The following is a 24,592-nucleotide window of genomic DNA, read 5'->3' as shown; positions in this document are numbered from 1 at the left end:
GTTTTACACTTTTGCTTTGGTACAAGGTTTCTTGATGCAGGAGTCCTCCGTGAGCAAGTGATGAGGCCGGAATAGGGAGGGACACAGGGGGACAGGGAGTGATAGGTTCTTATATCTCTAATCTGCAAAACCTGTTACCTAACCGAAAGTTCCGCTCTGTAATTGTCAGCAGTGTATGACACGTGCCTGGTCTTTTCCCCCTTATCTTATTACAAGACAAAAACAAAAGACATTACCCCATGAGGAAGAAAGTTCTCTAAAAAGAGAGAGGGGGAAGAAAGAAAGAAAGGAAGAAAGAAAGAAAGAAAGAAAGAAAGAAAAAAAGAAAGAAAAAGAAAAAGAGAAGTTGGTCAGTGTCAGCTGGTAAGATACCTCAGCAGGTCTCACGACCTGAGTCTATGCTTGGAATTACAGTGAAAGGAGAGAGCCAACTTCTAGAACTTGTTCTCTCTCTCTCTCTCTCTCTCTCTCTCTCTCTCTCTCTCTCTCTTTTACACACACACACACACACACACACGCACACACCACATATTTATCTGCATGTGCATGCATGTGTGAGCACACATGTAATATTTTTAAAATTACCAAGGCTCACACCTTTAATCCCAGCACTTGGGATCCAGAGCCAGGTAGATCTCTGTAAGTTTGAGGCTAGCCTCATTTATGTACTGACTTTTAGGCAAGCCATAGCTATCCCCCCAACCCCCCCCCCCACATACCCAAAAAAACCCCAAGGCTCTTCAACGGCTGCTGGAATAAACATCTGTTCTTTTCTGTCAAAAGGGTTTCTACTATCACTGTGGGCAAAAGCATTTGAGACTCTCTCTCTCTCTCTCTCTCTCTCTCTCTCTCTCTCTCTCTCTCTCTCTCTGTGTGTGTGTGTGTGTGTGTGTGTGTGTGTGTGTGTGTGTGTGTGTGTGTTTTCCTAATTTCTTCATCCAAAATTCAAGTTATGGGCACAATGTATGGCCAGATGAGGGTTTTAGACGTTAGGTGAGAACACACAAAATGAACTCACCCCTCTTCTCCCCACTCCCTCCCCATGGTGACTGAACCCAGGACCCTGTGTGTTCTACACTCCCAACCCTTGTCATGTCTCGACCGAAGCCAATACTTTTGCTGTAGAGGAGCTGCCTTGGACATCACTGGAACCACTTGTGCCTTTAAGACAGGACTTTATTTTTATAGTCAAGACATTTTCATAAAAAGGGCAGAGAGTGAGGGAAGAAATATATAAGCCACGAAGGAGAAGAAGCTTAGGAAATTTCCTACTAGGAGATGAAGCAGAAGTCTGTCTTCTGAGCCAACAGCTTCCCAAAACCACGGCAAGGCCTGAGAGAGCAAGATGGCTGCCAAGGGCCCAGAAGATGTTTGCAGGAAACCTCATTCATGAGGTGGCCTCTCTGTGTGAGGATGTGCAGACTTCTGCAGGGCTGCCCACCTAGCTCTCTCCCATGAGACGCCAAAAAGCCAGTCATGCTGCCCTACCAAGCAACTTACAAAGATGGTGGCTGCAAGGCTGCCATCCAAGGTCCAGTCCAAGAAGGGTACGAAAGCCACAGGGGTGTCATGGTGGGAGTTCTTGGTTCTCCAGCACACTCTGTGAGTGAGCCTGAATTCTGGGGCCTTCTCTGTGAGACTCCAGGTAACGTGCCTGACCATTCACAGGACTTGCAGCAGTTCAGGCAGACAGCTTGAGCTAAATGCGTCGTCTCTCGTTGGTCCAGGTCTTGCTTTATATTGAGTCCTTTGTAGCAGGCTGTCGGTGTCGTGGGCGTGGGTCATTTGTGAAACCTGGGAAGTGACAGCAGGTTGTAAGACTTATTTTCAAGCCCGTGACACTTCTGCTATATTTCTTAAAGCAAGAGCAATGGCAGGTGGGGGAAGAGCCTGCTGTCTGGGGCTGAGAGCTTTATGCGAGGGTGTTTATAAGGTCCACTTCTATCATTTGAAAACTTAAAATTAAAAAAGAAACCAAACCAACAACAAAGAAAACCAAACTATAACAAAATAACACACACACACAATATGGCTCAGTAGGATGGCTCAGGGCGTAAAGGTGCTTTTACTCCCAAGTCTGATGGTCTGAGCTCAATACCCAGTGCTAGTTACTCTACCCTTCACAGTGCACACGTTTTGAAAATGAGCGTTGAGTGGTACTGCCTCCTGAAGCACCCTAAGATGACCCGATCACAAGTGCATCCAGGAGGCCGGAGGCGATGGGCCATGGCGGGAAGATGCTCTTCGACAGGAGAAGGTTGGCAATATCTGCCTCAGATTGCACCTTGGGTTTGCTAACAACTGCTCTGTGGGGCCTGAGCTGATCCGAGGGACTACCGTGTCCATGTCTGGACCATAACTCGAAACTAAAAGTTTCTTTTTTTAAGGTTTCGAAGCTACAAACCAACTAGGCATACTAGAGGGTCAGGGGTTAAAGTCCTTGCCTTTGAGATCTGGTCCCAAACTCACTCCTCTCTCTCTCTCTCTCTCTCTCTCTCTCTCTCTCTCTCTCTCTCTCACTTACACACACACACACACACACACACACACACACACACCACACCACACCACACACACAACACACATAAAAATATACATACATTTTTGTTCAAATTACTTTCTTTTTGGTGTTTTAAAAACAGGGTCTTTTTACATATCCCTGGATCTCCTCACTATGTAGACCAGGCTAACTCACAGGGATCTGCCTGCCATCTGCCTCTGCTTCTGCCGCCCAAGTGCCAGGATTAAAGGCATGCACTACTAAGCCTGGCTAAATAATAATAATAATAATAATAATAATAATAACAATAATAATACTTATTTGGCTATGATCTTGCAGTTCTGGTCTTCTTGCCTCACTTCTCAAGTGCTGACATTACAGATATTTGCTACCACATCTTTCAAGTAAGTGTAAAAACAGACCATAGATGTGGGCAGAGCTGCCCCAAGCAAGGAGGGCTCAGGAAGCAGCCTTGTGTCACCCCATCTCCGCACAAGTACACACTGTGCACTCTCCCTCTCTCTGTCTCACTGGTCCTTAGAACTCTTGGCTGCCAGATCTCAGGGTCCCAACCTAGCTCCTAGCTTCTTCAAATTTGGCATTGTCGGGTCACTAGAGAACAGACGACAATCAAAGGACACAGGACAAATCTCTAGACTGACGTCTAGAAAAGCCTACAAAGAATAGCTTTTGCATAGGACTCTCTGGAGGTCTCATCTTAAACACTCTCAGGTTATCGTTATTGTCTATTAGGTGAAGGCGGTTTCTAGTTCCCACCCACAAAGTAGAACTTGCTCATGAGGCAAACTACAATTGCAATTTGCCCATAAAACACTGCCGGCACAGCCAGCGGGATGGCTCTGTGGGTAAGGATGCTTGCCGCCATTTCAGATCTAGACCTGAGTTATTGGTCAGATCTAGACCTCCCTTGAGCACAAGGCTCTAGTGCCCTCTTCCATTTGGAGGCGTGGTCTTTCCTTTATTCAAACATTCCCCCACCCCCATCTCTCTGTCTCTCCCTCTCTCCCTCTGTCCCTCCCTCCGTCCCTCCCTCCTTCTCCCTCCCTCCCTCACACCCCTCGCTGGTGTGTGTGTGTGTGTGTGTGTGTGTGTGTGTGTGTGTGTGTGTGTGTGTGTGTGTGTGTGTGTGTGTGTGTGTGTAGGGCGTGTACTCTCAGGATCAAATTGATATACATGGCAGGCAGATGATGAGAAACATCTATGCTGAAGAAAACAAATCACCTCCAAGGGCTGGGGCCCAGATGGCAGCACCTCCTCCCTGTGTGCACCAAGCCCTGGATTGGATCTCAGCACTCACACCAGGCATGGTGGTATCTACAGATAGTCCCAGCACTCAGGAGGTAGAGATAGGAGGATCAGTAGTTAAAGGTTAGCCTTTGCAAATAGCGAGTTTGAGACCAGAGTAGACTATAAGAGACCCAGTCTTGAAGCAGCAACACCAAATCCAGGAACTACCTGAGCCTGGGGATGAGGTCTTAGACCTGAAGTTGGGGAACCTTTGCCTTGGGCAAGCATTTTGCTAAGGGCCGACAGATACAGAGTAATCTTTTTTCATACATTTTTAAATTTGTGTAGCGGGTTGGTTATTTGAGAGAGGGGATCTGTAGTGAGCCTGCCATGTACTTTTGATATAACTGAGGATGGCGGAGAACTTCCATTTTTTTAAGTCAGGGTTTCTCTGTGCAGCCCTCGCTGTCCTGGAACTCACTCTGTAGACCAGGCTAGCCTTAAACACACAGAAATCACCTGCTTCTTCCTGATAAGTTTTGGGATTCAAGGTGTGCTCAGAGTAGCCACTACTTGGTTTATGTGGTGCTGGGGATTGCTAGGCAAACACTCTGCCAAGTTATCCAAACCCTCAGCCCCTCATTTGTGACTTTTGGGAGATCAGCACTTACTGTTTCATGAAGCGAATCCGGGCTCTCCTCCGCATGCCTGGAAGAGCAGAGCAGAGACAAGCAAGTCAGCGCTGGTTGGTGGGTCACTAGCATCAAACCTCAGAGCCCGAGAGGAGAGCAGCATGGTTAGCCAACACCTGCAACGTCTTCTGCGGTGCTAGGGCGGTCCCCAGATTCTTCACATTTCACACCTTTGTTGTTGCTTATGTAGGTTTGGAGTGTTTAAAGGATTTAGTGATCCGTTCCACAGTTTTAATAGCCTTCATGAGTCCCACGAGACCCTACTCCACTCCATCCGTCTTACACGTGTGAAACTGAGCCACGGAGCTGGTGAGTTGTCAAATAGCTTGCCGGAAAGCCATGTAGCTAGTGCCAGTGATTTACTGCATCTCCTCTACTCCGTTTGTAAATGAGCTTTCCTGGGGACTGGGGGCCTAGCACAGTGGAGGGACACCAGGCCTGGTTCAAATTTCAATAGCACAAAACAAAGGTCATTGCATTTGCAGGAGGCAGCAACAGAACTTAGAGGGCAGCCAAAGCAGTGCATATACACCCTCCTTCGGGATGCGGGGAAGAAGGAGAAGTGTGCTGTGTTTACTTCATCAGAACATTTTTATGGGTTTTGGAAACAGAGTCTTAGGTAGCCCAGGCTGGCCTTGAACTCCTGATCCTTCTACCTTTACCTCCCAAGTACTGGGATTATAGGCATGTGCTCCAGGCTCAGCTAGACCACTAGGGTTCTTATAACAGGGTTTACAGAGGATTACAGCGGACCAAAGTATTCATGCTCTCAGCTGCTGTTCTCTGGGGTGGGGGCCCACGGCTGTCAGAAATTCAAAGGAATCTGCGACCTGGAAAAGTTAAGAGCCACTGATGTGGTTGGTGTCCCTGATGTTTCCTGCTTCCCTATAGATACCCAGGGAGGACAAACGATGTGCTCAAGGCGGCAGAGGAGAACAGAAGGTCCAAGGGTAGTCCGGCCTCTCCTCTGCTTTCCTGTCCATTTTATGAGGTCAATGACTACAGAGCCAGGGTGACAGAGGAGCTAAGGGCAGCAGCCATGTGTCTCTCCCTGTAGTGTCACTGGGGAAGGGTACCGGGCTTTCGTAGCTACTGTCATGAGCCCCCATACCTAGCACATGGGCCCCGAGGACATTACCAATAGCAGCTCTGGTAGGTAGGCAATGTTCTACTCCCGGGTAAGGCAGCTAAGACCCTCTGAGGCCAAGATCAAAGTCATTCCAGGACAGAACAGTGGACTTCAGTGGACTCTAACCTAGCATTCATCTGCCTTCTAACACGGGTGGAATCCTGGCCTCCTGGGGTGGGGACAAGGCTATGTGTCTCAGTGGTAGAGAGCACCCAACATGTCCTGAGTTCAAGTCCCTACGCTCCCCAAATCTTTCAAAAACAGGAAGAGACACTTGCAAGTCGTAAGGTTTGTTGGGGGTAAGTTTACTACTTATTCTGCTATCAGTGAACGAAGTGCTCCTAGGTACACACTTCAGGTAGCAAAATGGGGGCCCTTCAATATCCCGTAGGCATCAACTCACAGTGAAAGTGGATGGCCACACTGAGGGATACCAGCAGAACCAGGATGCAGGCCACCAGCAGGCTGAGGGTAATGAGGCCACATGTCAAGCCTGAAAAAGACACACATGACACACACATTCAACACCGACTGAGACACAGCAAGGAGCAGCCCATCCTCCCAGAGAGTCACTGACTGGCTTGTTTGTTTTTTGACACCTGGTTTTACTATGCAGTCTTCATTTTGCAGCCCTGGCTGGCCTGGAACCCACAGAGTTCTGTGCGACTCCCGTCCCAGGAGGCAGGCCCCCGGGTTGCATTTTAACCTTACTTAAGGTTCACTTTAAAGTTCACTTTAACCACTGAGGTAATTTTATGTAGAAAATGCCATGTTGCATCTGTACTTCTAAAATGCTAATAAAACTTGGGAGCTGTTTCGAAGGAAGTAGACCCATATCGTGCCTAGTAATAAGATTTTACTATTCATTAAAAAAACTTTATTTTTTAATATACAGCAATATTTTCACTGTATTTTACACAGGGCTAGAATGCTCACAGACCAACATTGATAACTGGCATCCTTCCCCTTAGCATCTGAAAACCCCGTTTTCATTGTTCACATATGTGTATGTGAGTGTGCACATGGTGTGTGTGCACATGTGTGTGGGTATGGTGACCAGAGGGGCATGACAGGTGTCCTGCTCAATCGATTTCTACCTCATCCTCTTGAGACAACATCTCTCACTAAACCTGGAGCTGGTGACCCCAGAAGTTCTCACATCCCATTTATACAGGGTTAGGGGTTGAACCCAGGCTTGCTGTGTGCATGGTAGGCAAGCACTCTACCAACTGAGCTACTCCGTCGACCTCTTGGTTTCCTCCTTTTCAGTACAGTGGATTATACTGTCTCCATTTCCGTAAATGAACCCCCCACCCCCACCCCGCGTGCTTTAGTCAGGCCAGCTCATCTTTCCCCATCAGAAGCACAGGGAGCCCTATGGATACTCCGGAATTTAGCCACCAGTGGGAATCTTAGCTGCTTCCTATGTGTTACTTTTATAAACAGCCTCTCAAAGAACATTCTGGCTTGTTTCTGTGTAGGTGCCTTCCTGAGGTAGAAGCTGAAAATGGGAACTACTAAACCACAGATGTCTGTTTGGGTTGTAGTGGACTGTGGGATGCCTTCCTCTATGTATCCCACTCCAAGGTGCATCCTACTGACGGGCCCAGGTTAATGGTGCATTAGATTCTGCCAGTCCTGTGTGCCTTCATGGGAGAGAGAGGGAGACAATTGATTTTATTTCAATCCTGATTCTGGGTGGGCTTCAACCTGTCTGCTTACATAAGCCACTTACGTGATTGCGCTTCTGTGAGTCAGAGATCTGTTCACTTGTCTGATCCTTGCAAGCTATTTAAGCTGCAGGGCTTGTGTTCTTAATGTCCTAGATCCTTCTCCTAAACTCTCTGGCCTCAGATCAGCCCTATAGTTGATCTCCCCTCGGGGCTGAGGTGCAGAGCCAAGCCTCCTGGGTGAAAGAATGGAGTTGAGGGTTTGGCTCCAGGTTAAGAAGTCTAGGAAGCCCTCCACATGTGAGGGAGGAGGTGAGTATGGGCTAGGTGTGCATGACACGCTAAGGGCAGCGCCAGCTGAATGCTTCGGCTTTTGAGGACGGAAGGCAAGGGGCTGTTTTACTGTTCCCTCTCACTGCATAGCTCTGAGAAACTGAGGCCTGGGTTGGGGATACAGTGTGGATGGAGACTAGATCATGGAGGCACTTTACAGAGCTGACGGCATGCAAGCTGTATGTCCACGTTTTCAAGGTGGTGGCTGGCAACAGAGGGGCAGGGTCCTCACCAGAGGAGGAGGGGCAGGGTAAATGAAGCTTCTTTGGAGAGAAATGGAAGCCAGAGATGCTGTTGTGGTTGGAGGAAAATGGTTATTTATTCCAACCGATTGTTGCATCTCTAAATAAAAGCCTCTCTCTCTCTCTCTCTCTCTCTCTCTTTCTCTCTCTCTCTCTCCCCCCATCCTCTCCCTCTCTCCCTCTCTCTTCTTCCCTCCCTCTCAATCTTCTTTTTTGTCCTCTCTTCCCATATATGTATGTGTTTCTTTTTAAAATTCACTTATAGACAGGGTCTCATTCTGCAGCTCAGTGAGGCCTAGAACTTACTGTGTAGTCCAGGCTAGCCTCACACGTATACTGATCCTCCTGCCTCAGCCTCTTGAGTGCTGAGATTACATACAAGAACCACCATGCCTGGCTTATTTATTTTTGAAACAGTATTTCACTACGTTGTACAGACTGCTCTCAAACTTATAAGCTCAAGTGATCCCCCTGCCTCAGCCTTCTGAAAAGCTAGGCCAACAGGGACTGTATTTTGTGGGGTTTGCTTTTTATATTTGTTGCCCAACTCTCGGTTCTTCTAATAAAGTTTTCAGGGCATAATATGTTATAAATGAAGTCACTCTGTCTTCTCCTTCGTATCTAGCAATACTTCGCCTTTCTGCTCGTGGCTCTGGGTTTTCTTTTTTGGTTAGGGTTTTGCTTTGTTTGAGACAGGGTCTCATGTAGCCCAGGCTGGCTTCAAACCCGCATTGTAGCTGAGGAGGATCTTGAACTTCTGACCTCTTGTCTCACCCTTCCAGGTCCTGGGATTACAGGTGTGAGGCACCAAACCTGGCTGGGTTTCAATTTTCTGTCCACAGTGACCCCAGGAGGCAGTGCCCTTCAGGCTCCAAGACCCTACAGGGAACACCGCCGCTGGGGCGTTCGTTTGTTGCAGCAAAGCGAGTCAACTGCCCCCAGCAGTCATGGGATGGTCCTGTGACTTGTTGTCGTGGCAGATGGAACTTTCTGTTTCTCAGCAGTAACTTTGGGGGGTTGAAGTCAGTATTTTTCCAGAAATACATTTGAGCTGTGGCTTCGAAGGAAGCACACACCGCCTGCTCCAGCTTAGATGCCGGGTGTTCGCCCCTTAGCTTCACCCCCTAGCGTGTTGGGATCCCACCCTTTGTGCGAGGTGCTCTGTTAGAATCCGAAACTGGGAAAGAGTGAAGGACTGGTCCTCTGGACTGGAAGTTGGTGACCGCGTGATTGTGATATGATCTGCAAACCTGATCTCCACCTGCCTCAAGTGTGTAATTCTGAGCAGGCTGTATGCGCCTCTGATCCCAGAACCTGTGAGCCTAAGGCAGAAAGATTGTCTGTGAATTGGAGATCAGCCTGTGTGAAACAGCTCCAGCCAGCCTACATCTACATGGAAAACCATGCCTCCAGGACAACTTAAAGCAGACACTCAGAGGGCTTTAGCGTCTTCTCAGAGGTGTGAAACCATCACACCTCTCACTCTGGGACATCCTGAGAGTCCCAGAAAAACCAAACGTCTGTACTGGTTAAGACTTTTGCGTTATCTCTGATGCCTTCCCTTCAGGCAGCCCTTCATCTATTTCTGTCTCTGTGACTTTAAGAACCAGGGACGTTTCACATCTATGGAGCCACACAGCATCTTCACTGTATCAAGACAAGGCTCACTATGTAGCTCTGGCTAGCCTGGAACTTAGACTAGGCTGGCCTTGAACTCACAGAGATTTGCCTACCTCTTTGCCTCTGAGTGCCAGGATTAAAGATGTGGGCTACCCTACCTGTCTCAAATGTGTTTTGTTTGCTTGTTTTTGTAACTGACCCTTCGCTGTGCATTTTCAAGATTCATCCTAACTTAAACACGTGTCAGTATTTCATTTTTGGGGGGTGACATTTGAGACAGGATCTTACATAGCCCAGGCTAGCTTCAGATGTGATATATAGTTGAGGAATTCCTGATCCTCTTGCTTCTACCTATGAGTGCTGGCATTGCAAATGTGTGCCACCCCATCTGGACTCTCTTTCTTTTTACAATCAGGCTTTCTCTGTGCAGCTCAGGCTGACCTCGGACTTGTGGTTTTGCGGAAGCTTCTTGAATGTTCGGAGTATAGGCCTGGACTCCCACACCCACTCTTTTTTTAAAAACTTACATTTATCGATTGATCGAGTGCACGGTATGGGCATTTAGTGCTGGGGCACACATGTGGAAGTCAGGGGACAACTTGCAGGAGCCAGTTGTCGCCTTGTACCATGTAGGTCACAGGGACTGAACACAATCAGGCTTGTCAGCGAGTGCAGCTACCAGCCGAGCCATCTCGTAACTCCAGAACTTCACTCTACACGTGCCCTTGTGCACCTGCGTCCTGTCTCGTTGCGGAACATCTGGGTTGTGAGCACTTTTCTGGCTATGATGAATCGTGTTGCTGTGAGCACCTGTGTGCTAGATGTGTTTTCCTTAAGGTCTCACTCTATAATGATTTGTGAGTGTGGCCTCACTAGACTGTGAGTTGCCGTCAGACACAGGGTATCTTTTGCTGACACCAGTTTGGAGCTAGAGCAATAGGCCTCAGAGCCAAGACTTGGTAAGTGTTTGTTCAAGGAAGGAAGGAAGGAAAGAAGGAGGAAGGAGGAGGGAGGAAGGGAAAGTGGGAAGCTGCTTTTTTAAATGCGAGTGCAACAAAGGAAAACTCACCTTTCTGGGTCTTTGTGTGTGGGGTTGGACATTGTTTCTTCTTCAGTGTAGTCTTTTTGGTTGGAGCAGTTGTAGGAAGGACATCAACTATAGAAAGAAACAAGACCCATATGTTAGTCAGGTAAGCAGCAGGACTTACAGGCAGACTGTGTGCCTTTCTTCCGGGCAGTGATGCCCTTGTGATTGTTGCCTTGGCTACCACAGGATTTCAGGTCATGGCAGAGCACAGAATTCATATCTAGTTTCTCAGATGAATGGAGAACCTATGGGTGAGGATGAGCCCAGTGTCCCAAGCAGAGCCTTGCCCATCATTAACAAACTATGCAGCCCCAGGAAAGTTGTCTGTCCCTTAGCTTCCTCTTTGCCATAAAGAAGATGACTTCGGCCAGGCAGTAGTGGTACATACCTTTAATTTAAGCACTTAGGAGGCAAAGGCAGGTGGATATCCAAGTTTGAGGCCAGCCTGGTCTACACAGTGAGTTCTAGGACAGCCAGGGCTACATGAGAAACCCTGTCTCAAAAAAAAAAATGACTTCTTCGTTGTGAGAATTAAGAGAGCAGTGTGCCTAGTGAAGTATACTTAGGCATGACTACGATTGGCAGAAGACCTTGGGTTGCTGTTCTTATTCTAGCCCAGTGTGTGGCACACCCTTTAATCTCAACACTCAGGAGACAGAGACTGGAGGATCCCTGAGTCTGAGAAGGCTTGCCTGATCACAGTTCCAGGACAGCCAGGGCTATGTAGAAAGACCCAGTCTCAAAAGACAAAACAAAACAAAGTGGAAGGACCCTTTGGTCCTTTGGCATGGCCAATCTCAGCTTCCTTTGCAACCCCTAAGCCAACAGAGCAAGCCCCTGGTTGTGCCCTCCTACATGAACAACGGCGGTTGAGAGAGATGGATTGAGTGCTGTGTTCCAGGCCCTTCTCCTCTTCCTGGATGGCCCATCCTCTCCTCAGTTTTGATCCAGTGTCTCACACTGAGGGGGTGGGAGAGAGGAAGGACAGGACAGTGGGATTGATGCACTGAGCAGGTAGACCACGAGACACTAGGACTCTTCAACCAGGCCGGTAGGCTCGGGCTCTGGGAATCTGTCACTGGGGAGATTGCATCCAAGAAGGAACTTTGGGAAGACACTGCTGTTCCTGGGCTACTGGACAGTACACAGTACACAGGACTTGGAAACATGGATACCAGGATAGGTAGAGATGGAACATTACCATCCACCTGTCTCAGACCCTGAAGCACTAGGAAGGCACGCACGGGGCTCACAGAAACAAAAGCAAAACCAAACCAAACCAACCAACCAACAAACAAAAAACAAACTCAAAGCCCATGTTTCATGCTTCTGCCCAGCCTTACTTTACCCAATCCCCACCCCACCCCGAAGAGACCAGAGACTAGAGAGGCCATGGAGACCTTGCTCTGTTTCTGGTGTCACTGCTGTGTTTTTATAACTCTGGCACTATCCCCAGCTGTCTCTGTACCTCCTTAGGCCGAGGGGCCCAACTTCTGGGGGTGACTGGGGTGCTAGTGAATTTCAGCACCCAGGTGAGTGTGAAGCAAGATGATGAGAGGCCAAGTCCTGGGTTGAGTTGAAGAACGAACTGTAGCCAACCACTGGCCTGAGAGAATCTATGGCGAGCCCTCTCCACCCCAAGAGAGGAATCCTCACCCTCCAGTACGGCTAGTCTGAACACAGATATGCCGCATGCATAAAACATGTATCAAATGCCATGTATGGGAAAGTAGGTCACCTGTTGAAATACTAATGCTGTTAATGATAAGTTGTGTTCAATAAAATGCATTTATTTCTTCCTAATTAGATGCCTCTTGGAAAATGGAAAATTGTGTCTAAGGTTTGCAGTGTACTTCTGCATATGATCTTGTATGTCATGAAACTGCAGTTTCCTAGAAGTAGAGGTGAGGCAGCGGCACCCTTGTACAGATATGGAAACTGAGGCTCTGGGAGGGGAAGGGATTGAGAACCAAACTAGACCTGGGGTCCAGTTTCTTTGCTCTTTGAAGCCCCAAGTGTGGATTTGAGCCATTGAACCCCACGAAGAATGCCGAGGACAACTGCTTTTCTGCTACCTCAGGAACACTCTGAGCGTGTGCTCAGACAGTGAGAGTCTGTATGTAGTCAGGGTCCTGAGCCTGCTGTTTTTGTCTCCATCAAAAACAGAAGCATCCACCTTTGACTGGCCTACCTGTTTTTATCTCATCTGACTCCTATCCAAAGTGGAGAACAAATATACCACCTGCTCGGTGGATGGAATTATGAAGGGACCCAGCTGCGTGCAACCCTCAGAGGTGTTTGGCCTGGGTAACTCTCAATGTAGCTTTTCTATTAGTCTTAGCAGTGGTGTGATTTGTCATGGCTGCAGAGTGAGGCTCACTGAGAGTGGACAGCTCCAATGCCCAGTGTAGGAGTATGTGTGCTTGTGTGTGTGCAAGCATGTGTGTATGTAAGTGTGCACGTGTGTGTGTGTGTGTGTGTGTGTGTGTGTGTGCTCATTCACAACCTTGAGAACATTCTTACCCACAGTCAGCTTTGTCCCTGTCCCAAAGACTACCATGGGACTCCCAACCATCGCGCAGAAGTAGAAGCCACTGTCCTCTGGTTTCACATCCGTGATCTTGAGAAAGGGCAGGGTTGAATTGAAAGACAGAGTCACATTCTTCTTCACCCTTTCACCATATTTAATTCCTTTGGTTGAAGTCCCGGACGCCAGGAACTCAAAGTGCTTGTTCTTGTTGGAATCCTGGAGCTCTCTCAGCCAGTAGATGGTTGTTCCTTTAGGGAAGGTTTTAGCCTCACAGGACATTTTTGCCGTTTGGTTGGTTTGAACCAGCAGGGATGCAGGGGTCTGAAGGAGGGCAGAGCTGCCCCAGAGAGCTACAAGAAACCAGAAGAGATAAACCAGGCTGCGGCTATCCACACGCACCCTTAGCACACACTGTGGGTGGAAGTACAGGATCCAAACTTCAAGTTTGGTTACCTAGTGAGTTCAAGGCCAGCCTGGACTACAAGAGAACTTATCTTTAATAAAAAAAAAAAAAAAAGAGGTGAGAAAAAAAGTGGAGAGATGGCTCAGTGGTTTAAGAGCACTGACCACTCTTCCAGACGTCCTGAGTCCAGTTCCCAGCAATCACATGGTGGCTCACAACCATTTATGATATGATCACGTGCCCTCTTCCGGCATGTAGATAGGTATTCATGCAGAAGAGCACATAAAATAAATACATCTTTAAAAAGTTAAAAAAAAGTAATTCTTAAGAAAGGAAGGAGGGACAGAAGGAATGAGGGACAGAAAGAAGGAAGAGTAGAGAGAGGAGGGCTTGTGAGGTAGTTCAGCAGGTATAGGTGTTTACTACCAAGTCTGACCCCTGAGTTCAACCCCTAGCACAGTGGTGGGGGGGCGCTCAGAATCACAATGAGTTTGTTGTCATGGGCAAACAGGATCTGCCTGGCCGAAGAGTCAGTGTATTAACAGCACTCAGAGCACCTAGAACTCACAAACACTGACTGCAAGGCAGGCAGTTCTGAGTGTGCCTTTATTTACCATGGCTTCGATGCGTGACCCTTGGCATAAGCTATCCTGGCGAAAGTCTCAGACTGGCTCAGGATTTTTATCCTCCTTACACGGATGAGAAAGACACCAGCATGAAGCGATCTCATTTTGAGTCTCACTGAATTCAAATCCAAAGAGCCAAACTTGAAAGCCAAAGCTAGTTGCCCACCTCACCTAGCTGTGAGCCTGTGTAGACAGGCCTTCAGCAGCTTGAAGCAGCTGAAAAAGAGCCAGGGCCATCTGGGAGAGGAGCTTGGAGTCAGGCACAGTGTGGTTTAGATAATCTGAGATTTCTGGACAGGGAAAAGGAGCTCACCCTGGGAGCTGTTACCCCTCAGTCCTGCAATGGGTCCGTTACTGACTTCTCCCACCTCGGGGCAGGGCGGTTATTACAGAAGCTTGGAAGTTCATTTTGTCTTAGACGGGAAGACTGGGCAGGCAGAAGGGTTGCAGATATGGCCATGCACACAGCCTTTGCCCTGTAGCAGCTGTGGAACCTCAGAAGTCACCAAGTTCATGGTCTCCTATGAAAGAAGGGCAGCTTGACTTGTCACTGTTGTCCTGCTTGCTGTTTACGGTTGGAAAGAAAAGAAAGGAAGGCAGACATGGTGGTGCACACTTAGAATCCTAACACTTGAGACACCAGCCTGGGCTACTTAGTGAATTTCAGGGGAGAAAAAGAGAAGTGAAGTCAGATGTAAACAGTAAAGCACTCACACAGGTAACCATATGCAGACACTGGAGGTACCTATGTGAGCCCTCACACAGGTAAATTCTACTTGAAAGTCTAACAGTCTCAGGGAACATTCTAGGCAATGAGAGAAGTCTCAAGGAGGATCAGACCAAGTTTCTTTCACATCTAAGACCATAAGGTTGTCAACAAACACGTTTGATCTAGAAAGACTTTTTTTCCTTTGGTTTGCAATGGGGGGGGTCACCCTATAGATCATGGCCAAGATATTATGCCAAGAACAGGCACGGCTAAGCAGAGGCCAGAGGATGTGTGAGCCCAGGGCAGTCAGCTGCTTGGCATTAATGGCACAGATCCCTGCCTATAATTGTGTCTCAGGCCTTCTGACACCGTCACGGCCTTCCCTGGGATTGATGTGATGAACTAATCCCAAATCTATCTTCAAACCACTCCGAGTCTCTACAAGCATGGAAAGAGTGACCACTCCCTTGTAGCTGAAGTGCTCCATCTCCCTTCCCTGAGTGTCAGGCCACCATTTCTGTGCCGTGGCAGCCATTTTTATTGTTTTGGGTTCCTGGCCTCTTTGGGGAAGTTAATATGAAGTGATGATGCCCATACTGCAGTGTGTCAGGCACAGTGTGTGCTGTCTGATTTAGTCCTCACTGAATCCTATAGGGAGAGACAAACAGAGCTCAAGGGAAAGCTATCCAAGGTCCCATAGTTTGTGTGAAGTGGACTTGCACTCGAACCGGGGTCATAGGACTTGGATGAACGAACTCTGAGCCTCCGAATTGAGACCTGCATACAGAGTGGGCCCACAAATACACAGATGGCAGGAGCCTTTCCAAAAAGCCCAGGGGATATGCACAGCCAGGCTTTAGGTCATATACGGTCTCATTTGATCTGCTTGGTAGCCCAGGATTCCATTTTCAGAGGAACCTGGTATTTCTAGAATGATCAGAGGTAGCTCGTTATAGCCTTGTTTCATTTCCAGTTTTGACCAGTTGAGCTAACCTGATCAGAGGCAGGGACTGGCATGCCCTGTCTTCCTCAGTAGTATAATCAGTTTGGGGCTTTAGCTGGTACCAGACCAGTGGATCTTGGAAGAGCCTTCCTCTAAAAAGCAAGGTCTCTGGGTTGATCACAATGACAATCTTTAGGCCACACCTCTGTGCCAGCTCCAACAGCCCATCTGCAGTGCCGCTTCTTGGGGGTGCCATGCTGCAGAGGACCCTGGAGAGCCAGGGGGTCATAGTGAGTACCCTGCCCTAGTTGTCTGATTTATCAGAAGCACTTCCCCGGAAGTAATTAGAGTATGTCTACAGACCCTGGCCTAAGCCAGATCGGGCCTCTGGGAACTTCATGGGACACATCCCTGTGGGCACCCTGAACAACAACATTTCCCCTTCAGTTTTGGATCTCTCTCTCTTCTCTTTCCTTCCTTCTGTTTTTTCCTTCCTTGCCTTTTAGTTCAGGCTGTGGGACAGAGGCGACTTCTGCCCAGGCGTCTCAGACCTCTCTGGGTAATGAGGAAGAATCTCCTTTTCACGCTGTGTCTCTGCCTACCAGCCTCCCCTCTTCCCGAAGCCCAGCTCCTGTCGATTCCTCCGGTTGCCGAGACCACCAGGTCCAAGTTCCCTGCTCTGGTGCAGATCTGGGGTAGCCCCGCTCTGGGTCTTACCTGCTAGCTTCACACTGAAGAGCAGCCAGAGCCATGGCCGCATCTTGGCGCTCTTTGAGACACCTGTTCTCCTCAGGCCTCCGTCAACAGAAAGGTGGGTTAGGAGCCAGCTTGGGCGGGTGGGGTAAGTGAGCTAAGAGGGTGGTGCCACCAGGGCAGGGGCGGAGTCGTGGTGTGTGTGTGTGTGTGTGTGTTCGAGTGTGCGCGCCCCACAGCCTTCATCCTCATCCTCCACAGCATCAAAAGCTTTGACTTTTTTTTTTTCAAAGAGCCCACCAGGACTCTGTTTTCTGATGAGGAAGTGATAGATCTCAGTTCTCAGTCATGCCAAGATGTTGCACCTGTGTGATGCCTCTTGCCCCTGGGGAGGGCTCAGGGCAGAACCCTGATTCTTTGGAACAACTGAGTCACAGAGGTCAGCATACTCCAGGTCTCACAGCTTTGTGAAGCTCGGCCCCAATTCAGACACTTCTTCGCATTAGTTCTTTCTGAGCAGCTGGAGGAGGGGCTCATCTTGGTTCGAGGACACAGTCCACTGTGGCGGGGAGATACAGCACATGGTGGCAGGAAACTGAGGCTTTACATGTGTGTGGTTCAGCAAGGAGAGCAGTTGTGGAGAACCTCCTAGTGCCAGAGTTTGGCTGGCCCTGAGTGACGGTGACCCCTCTGTGAGGGAGGAAGGAAAGTTAAGCAACACAGAGAGAAAGGAGGGAGAGAGGGAAGATGGAGAGTGCTACAGAGACCTTGCCTGAAAGGGAGGCAAAGTCAATCCTAGAGCCCTATGGACTGGGGTGTCTGTGTGTCTCCCCTGCCCTGCCCTGCCCTGCCTTACAGTGCTGTATGCCCTGGGCCTTCTTTATCAGTTTTGAGATCAAAGCCCCATCAAGAACCGTGAGGAACAGAAAGACCTGTGGAGGTTGGCAGAGGTGAGTTGAAAGAGTGGCTGTCCAAGGAAACTGGATCCTTGGTGATCTCTTCGGGAAGAGGGAGGCTGGGAAGGACTGTGGGGAGATACAGCACAGAAGATTCCGAGTGTGCCAACAAGTGCCAGCAACAGCCAAGCCGGCCCTGGAGCCATGCACACTGCGAGCTTGAGTCTCAGAAGAGTGGATGGGGTGACACTGGTGTTATTCTTTCCACTCCACACCCGCCAGCTAGTTCTTGGTGACAGGGGCAGGAGCTGAGGCAGGAGTTCAAAGATTCTGGAAAGGAAGGAGGAAATGGTTCTGAGCTCTGCCCTCCGATTGTCCCGCTGGCCCCCACCATACAGGCCTCTTACCTTTGTGCCCAGGAGAACCTGCCAAGGCCCAGAGGTACACAGGGTAGATAGCCCTAGGAAAACCACACGGGAGCTGTTCTTAAAATCAAGGTAAAATGCACAGATGACAAAGTGGACCATGTGAGAGGACACAGTATGTTTGCTGAGGAATGGATGGTATGCCTGCTCCCAGTCTGCCGCTGGGCCAGAAGCTGGTAACTGTTCTTTCTGTTGAATGTACTTCCTCCTCACAAATGGAACTGTTCAACATATGTCCTTAGTAAACAGCCTCTTTCAGTTTTGGAGCAGGGGTTTCAGGCCCAGGATGACTCTCAACTCCTGATCTTCCTGCTTCTACCTATCTAGGACTTCTTTACCCTTTTCTGCTTGTGACCCCTTTCTACCCCCCAAATTTTCCATGTTCCCAGGTATAGGTCTATGGAACACCTATACAAAACAATCATTTACTGGTAACTAACAAACAAATCTGTTTTATTCTACTTTTTAAAAAGACCATATTTTTGTGTGTTTGTGGGCCAGAAGACTGCATCAAATATGCTGGTGCCGGAGTTTTGATACGTTATGAGTCACCTGACACAAGAGTCGGGACCTAACTCTGCTCCTTTGGAAGAGCAGTGAGCACTCTTAACCCTTGAACTGTCTCTCCAGATCCCAATAGAATTATTTTAAAGCAATTTTTGCTACATATATAATGTTACCATTTATTAATGATTAAAGTAAAAGCTCATACTAAAGAATGGTTGTGCTGGTTTGTTTCTACATGAAGAATTAAATTTGGCCCAAATATTTTTTGATTCTTCAGAACACAGAACATCAGAGTTGAGCGCCATTTTGATTTTATAATTGTCAAGGCAGAGAGAGCCACTTTCTATAAACATAGCACAAACAGCAGAGGTGTGTCCAGGATAGTTCAGAAAGTGTTGGCCTAATCGCAAGCCTAAATCTACTTAATAATTTAAAACATTTAAAAAGGTGTGCTCATTTTATTTTATGTGTGTGAGTGTTTTGCCTGCATGTGTGCATGTGTATCACATACATGTCTGGAATCTGTGGCAGTCAAAGAGTGTTGGATCTCTTGGCACTGCAGTTACAGATAGTTGTGAGCTGCTATGTAGGTGCTGGAAACTGAACCCACCATGCTCTGTAAGAGTAGCAAGGGCTCTTAACCACTGAGTCACCTCATCGTGGATTTTGTTTGCTTTGTTTTAGATGAAACACAGGTCAGTAACTCAAACATCAGTTATAAAAATCAAACACTCTAGCAGGGCACTGGTGGTGCACACCTTTAAGCCCAGCACTCAGGAGGCCGATGTCTGAATTTGAGGCCAGACTCATCTACAGAGTGAGTTCTAGGACAGCCAGGGCTACACAGAGAAACCCTGTTGGGGGAAAAAACAAAACAAACAAATTAAAAAAACAAGACAAAAACCTCTAACACACAGTAAAGTGTAAAATACACTAATTCAATATTTGCACGGTAAGGGATGATGGGAAACACGGAAAGTTCTTGTTTCTGTAATTAAACCATGGTGCTCCTGCAAAGCAGAGAGTTTAGTACGTCTAATACAAACACACAATTCACAACATGAACTTGTCTCAAGTCTGACTTCAGTTGCTAATGTTCTGTGGCATGGTGGCATGTGCAGGGCCAAGACCCACACTGAATGAGTGTTCAGAGCCAGGTGACGCCGTGTAAGTTCACTCTGGATTCATCAGACACTTGATTTGGGGGAGGGGGTATGTGTGCACATTCTGAAACCTTTTATCACAGCCAAATTTTGTGCAACCCTCACATTCAGTTACATGGTCATTCCTGGGGTTGTGACCTACAATTTAAAAAGACGGAAGTGTCCAAGTGCCGGGAGTCCTGTGCCCAGCACAGGAGTGAAAAGTCTGGGTCCTTTGGTCCATCTGTTTGGGAACTGTTTTCCATAAAGGTAACTCTGATTTCCAAGAGCACCAACGGTGGAAAATAGCTCCGGTGTCCCCACCCCTGCTGGCGCCAATCACTTGTGAGTTTTGGCTTCGTATCCAGCCTAGTGTTTGTGAAGGGCTATCTCATCAGGGGCTTGGTTTGCATTTTGTTACCAATTAAAGATGTCAAGCCTCATCTTATGGCTCATTGGCCATTGGTATGTTGTGTGGCTGTTTAAAATGGCTGTGATTTAGAAAACACATTCTACTTCTTTTAGGGGAACATCTGTGCTATGTACATGGCTTTCTTGGTCCTACTCACTCACTACTTGCTACTTGTATAGAATTCTCTCAAATCAGTTTAGTCGGCATGTCATTATAATGGCCTCATCTCATCAGTATGACCACCCATGTGTGCTCACTCCCTCACGGACACCCGGCTGTGCTGGTTAGTTTAACCGTCAACTAGACATGGCCTAGAACCACCTCAGAAGGGCTTCGACTGAGGAATTATGGAGATCAGGTTGGCCTGTGGGCATGTCTGTGGAGGTCTGTCTTGACGGTTGATTGATGGAGGAAGGCTCAGGTAGGCCACTGTGGGCTGGACAATTCCCTAGGCCCAGAAGCATGTAAAACTAGAGAAAGTAGCAAGAGCAGGCAAAGATTTCTGCATTTATTACTTTTTGTTCTTGACTGTTATGTAACTCGCTGCTTTGAGATTCTGCCTCAACTTCCCCCGAACGATAGACTTTAAAGTGATATAAACCCTTTTCTCCCTTGGGTTGCTTCTGATCAAAGTGCTTTTATCACAGTCACATAAGTGACACTAGAACACCAAGCCTGCCAAAGAAGCGGCTCTCTCAGTTCGTGAGTTAAAAGTAACTGTTTTGTCAGGGGGTTAAAACCACAGAAAGGGAATTCCTGAGTGCCTCTGTTGGAAACTCTCACTCTTGTGATAAATCACCCTCTAAATATTGGTGATTTAAGTCAATACAAAGCCACTGAGACATTTGGTGTCATTTGAAAGCGGTGTGCCAGGCTAGGGAATCTGTGCTCCATTTGGTCTTCATGGGCCCATGATCTTTCTGTCTTGTGAATCCCCACATTCAGCTCATGGCTCCAGGAGTCTTTGTGCGAAGTGAAGCCAGGAGATGACTTCACAGTGCATGGTTGGGAGAGCCCTAGAGACCAAGACCTAAATCCTGTGGACCCCACCAAACTGCAAGGGTGCTCAAAATAAGACAAGCACGAAATTCCACAACGAAACCAAACCAACCAAACAAACAAAAAAAAAATACAGAAGTCTTGCTGGGAACATGAGAAGAAAGGGAAACCAATTCTCTGGATACGTGGCCAGGATCTGGCACACTTGAGATAGCAGAGGGTCCTGTTAGCTTTGGTCTTGTTACTTGTCCTCAGGCCTCAGAATGCTTTTTATACTGACATGCTGGCTGAACAGCTGAGTCAGTAACCACAATGGAAGGTATTCTATTCGTTCTCCCTGACCCCTGACCCCTGACCCCTCACCATCAGACAGCATTTCACTATTCTTTTTCTTATTACTATATATATATATATATATATATATATATATATATATATATATATATTCTTTTTGGGAGGTGGGGAATGTATACTGTGGGGGTCAGAGGACAACTTTTAGGAGTTTTCTCTTTCCAACGTGTGAGTCCTGAGGCTTGAACTCACTCCTCTGGGCTTGGAGCAGGTGCCTTTACGTGCTGAGCCATCTCAGCAGCCTATGGTCACTCGCACTAGCCTTATACTCATGGGCTCAAGTAGTCATCCCCTGCTCAGCACCGTCTTTCTGGGTGGCAACACATGCTTGGCGGTGTCACTTGCTTATGGGAGCAGTTCGGAAGGACACTGAGAACTCAGACTGTCATATTGACTAGGTAAGCTATGGGTTAAAAAAGTCAGGTGTATGGCGTGAGCCTTTCCTGTGACCCTGAAGCATACATCTGGAGGTTCAGTCATCATTTATACTTAACTGAACGGACTTCTGTATTGCATCTCAACTAAGGTGCATCTTTCTCCCTTAAATGTTTTAAAAAGCCACCCTTGTTCCTATGTTCTCCCAAATTGGTGGTCTTTGCGTGTGCTCTGGTTTGTCTGCAGTCAGCATTTGCTCAGCACAAGTCCATCTGAGCATCCAGGGACCTTATTGATGGCTATTGTGTCAGAGAGATGACTGTGTGAAATACTCCTTGACTTATCAATTCTGCTGCTGTTATTCTGAAGTAGGGTCTTGGCTTTTACCCCTGGGTGTCCTCCCACACCCCTGGGTGTCCTCCCACTAGAGAAAATTCTCCTGCCCAGCTTTGCTGCATGAGTGGCTATAAAAGAGCTTACTTGTGGGTTTTGTTTCGAGACGGTAAACACGTCTCATAAAGAATTGCTTAAAAAACAAACAAGTATTCAAGACAGCAAACGTGTCATCCATCACAAAGAATTGTTTAAAAAAAAGCAAGTAAAACACTATTATTATCGTTGTTGTGTTATTGTTTTTGTTTTGTTTTGTTTGTTTTGAGACAGGATCTCTCTACGTAGCTTTGGCTATCCCAGAATTCACTATGTACACCAGGCTGGCCTGAAATTCACAGAGATTTGCTCGCCTCGGCTTCTACCTCCCAAGTGCTGGGATTGAAGATGTGTGACTCCACACTCAGTAAAACATTTTAATTGATGGATGGTGGACCAAACCTGCGAGTCTTGGAAGGTAGAAGGAAAAGGATGAGGAGTTCAAGGCCCTCTCTGCTACACCCCTTTACAACCGAGTTAGAGGCCAGCCTAGGCTTCCTGAGACCCTGTTTTAAAACCAAACAAAATGAAGCTACAGGAGTTTGGTAAACGGTGCTGCTGGTCTGATGAGGTTGGGCCTGCTCTGGGCCATGCGACCCAAGTCAGCTGTGGTGGGCACCAGCAGGAACTCTTGAAATAGCTCGGGAAGGAATGACTAGTGGTTGAAAAGATGTGTATAAACATACAGTGCTGAGGATGTTGTTCAGTGAAGGAGCATGCACTCCAGCAAGGCCCTGGGTTCAAGTCCCACACCAAAACAAACAGTTACTAAAATACTTCGAGCAGAAAATATCCACCTGATTTCATCTCGGCCTCTCAGAGAACACTGGGACCGTGTCACAGGGGAAGCTTACCGGGTTGGTGTTCATGTGCCACTTGGAAATCTCACAGTCAGGTCTAAACCAAATTAAAGAAAAAACAATCTAGGTTGTTTTTTTCTAGTCCCTTGGAAAAAGTTGTAAATGCCACCACCAAGGGAAAATGAAAGATAGAGTAAATGTCTTCATGTAAAGGGTTAATGAGACCACTGTTACCGTTAAGAGAAATGAAACTCAGAGGAGGTGGGGGTGAAGGCCTGAGGCAAGATGAGGAAAGTTCCAGAAGAACCAGGACTACAGAGTCAGAGACAGAGACAGAGACAGAGATAGAGAAAGAGACAGAGAGGGACACAGAGACCGAAGGAGACAGAGACACAGAACAGATACAGGGAGAGACAGAGAGGGAGATGGAGACAGAGACAGAGAAAGAGACAGAGGAGGCAGAGAGGGAGAGACAGAGGAAGACACAGAGACAGAGAGGGAGACAGAGAGACAGACAGAGAGACAGAGAACAGCATAGCGGCTACTGGAGAGGTGAGCAGTCCTTAGTGAGTACTTACCACCCTGCAGAGGATAGGGTTTGGTTCCCAGCACCCACAACAGGCAGCCCATGCCTATAACTCCAGCTCCAAGGAATCTGAAGCCCTCTGGCCTCTGTGGACATCTGCCTGGCGTGTGGTACGTGCCAGCAGGCAGAATTCCAGGCCAGCCAGGATACATGCCCTGTTCCAAAAACAAACAAGCAAACCAACAACCACACACACACACACACACACACACACACACACACACACACACACACACACGTTGCTGTAGGTACCTTCCTTGGGGATATAGAATTGTGATTTGACCTGTAAAACAGAAGCATGTCTGCCAAGTGTGCCATCAGTCTGAGTAGAGAACAGAAAAAGAAAAAAAATCTCTTACTGAGTGAAGTCCTAAAGGGATTAGGATTGCGGATATGGGCATGGCCATCATGGCTCCAAAGTCTCAAATTCATGGAGAAATGGCAAATAGTTCCAACTGAAAACCATAAAGAACATACAAGAGATACTCAGCGTGAGAGGAGAAAGAACGGGAGGGAGGGCAGAGGTGCAGGGACGGGAGGGAGGGCAGAGGTGCAGGGACAGGGGGGGGGGGAGGGGAGGGAGAGCGGGGATGGGGGGGGCAGGACGGGAGGGAGGGGAGGGGAGGGACAGGAGGGAGGGGAGGAGAGGGACAGGAGGAAGGGAGGGGGAGGGACAGGAGGGAGGGGAGGGAGGGACAGGAGGGAGGGGAGGGGGAGGGACAGGAGGGGGAGGGGGAGGGACAGGAGGGGAGGGAGGAGGGGGGACAGGAGGAAGGGAGGGGAGGGGGAGGGAGGAGGGAGGGACGGGAGGGGAGGGACAGGAGGAGGAGGGACAGGAGGGAGGGGAGGGGGGAGGGACAGGAGGGAGGGGGAGGGGGGAGGGGAGGGAGGGACAGGAGGGAGGGGAGGGGAGGGACAGGAGGGAGGGGAGGGGGGAGGGACAGGGAGGGAGGGGGAGGGAGGGGAGGGACAGGGAAGGGGAGGGAGGGACGGGAGGGAGGGGAGGGAGGGACAGGAGGGGAGGGGAGGGGAGGGACAGGAGGGAGGGGAGGAGGGACAGGGGGAGGGAGGGGAGGACAGGAGGGAGGGAGGGGGAGGGACAGGGAGGGGGAGGGGAGGGACAGGAGGGGAGGGGAGGGGAGGGAGGGAGGGGAGGGAGGGAAGGGGGGGGGGAGGGAGGGACAGGAAGGGGAGGGAGGGGAGGGACAGGAGGGAGGGGAGGGAGGGACAGGAGGGAGGGGAGGG

General features: G+C 48.5%; 1 protein-coding gene across 1 annotated transcript; it reads right to left on the bottom strand.

Annotated features, from left to right (window-relative positions):
• Nucleotides 1-1,159: 1,159 nt before the first annotated feature.
• Nucleotides 1,160-16,543, bottom strand: Cd8b (CD8b molecule). Its single transcript, XM_032906343.1, has 6 exons — nucleotides 16,450-16,543; nucleotides 13,045-13,401; nucleotides 10,504-10,590; nucleotides 5,973-6,062; nucleotides 4,420-4,456; nucleotides 1,160-1,794 (listed from the first exon to the last, which is right to left on the bottom strand). Exons 1-6 carry the CDS (start codon nucleotides 16,490-16,492, stop codon nucleotides 1,782-1,784), a joined length of 627 nt encoding a protein of 208 aa, XP_032762234.1. The 5' UTR covers nucleotides 16,493-16,543; the 3' UTR covers nucleotides 1,160-1,781.
• Between the last annotated feature and the right edge of the window lie 8,049 nt (nucleotides 16,544-24,592).

This window comes from Rattus rattus, chromosome 6 (assembly GCF_011064425.1).
Source record: "Rattus rattus isolate New Zealand chromosome 6, Rrattus_CSIRO_v1, whole genome shotgun sequence".
Classification (NCBI taxonomy): domain Eukaryota; kingdom Metazoa; phylum Chordata; class Mammalia; order Rodentia; family Muridae; genus Rattus; species Rattus rattus.
The sequence above is the reverse complement of the archived record's forward strand: the minus strand, read 5'-3'. Positions and strand labels throughout refer to the sequence as shown.

Coding starts and splice junctions, on each gene's coding strand:
- Cd8b (XM_032906343.1), bottom strand. CDS start 16,492: ATGCGGCCATGGCTCTGGCTGCTCTTCAGTGTGAAGCTAGCAG. Junction 13,402..16,449: donor CTTCAGTGTGAAGCTAGCAG/GTAAGACCCAGA, acceptor GGTTTCTTGTAG/CTCTCTGGGGCAGCTCTGCC. Junction 6,063..10,503: donor ACACACAAAGACCCAGAAAG/GTGAGTTTTCCT, acceptor TGTCTTTTTCAG/GCTTGACATGTGGCCTCATT.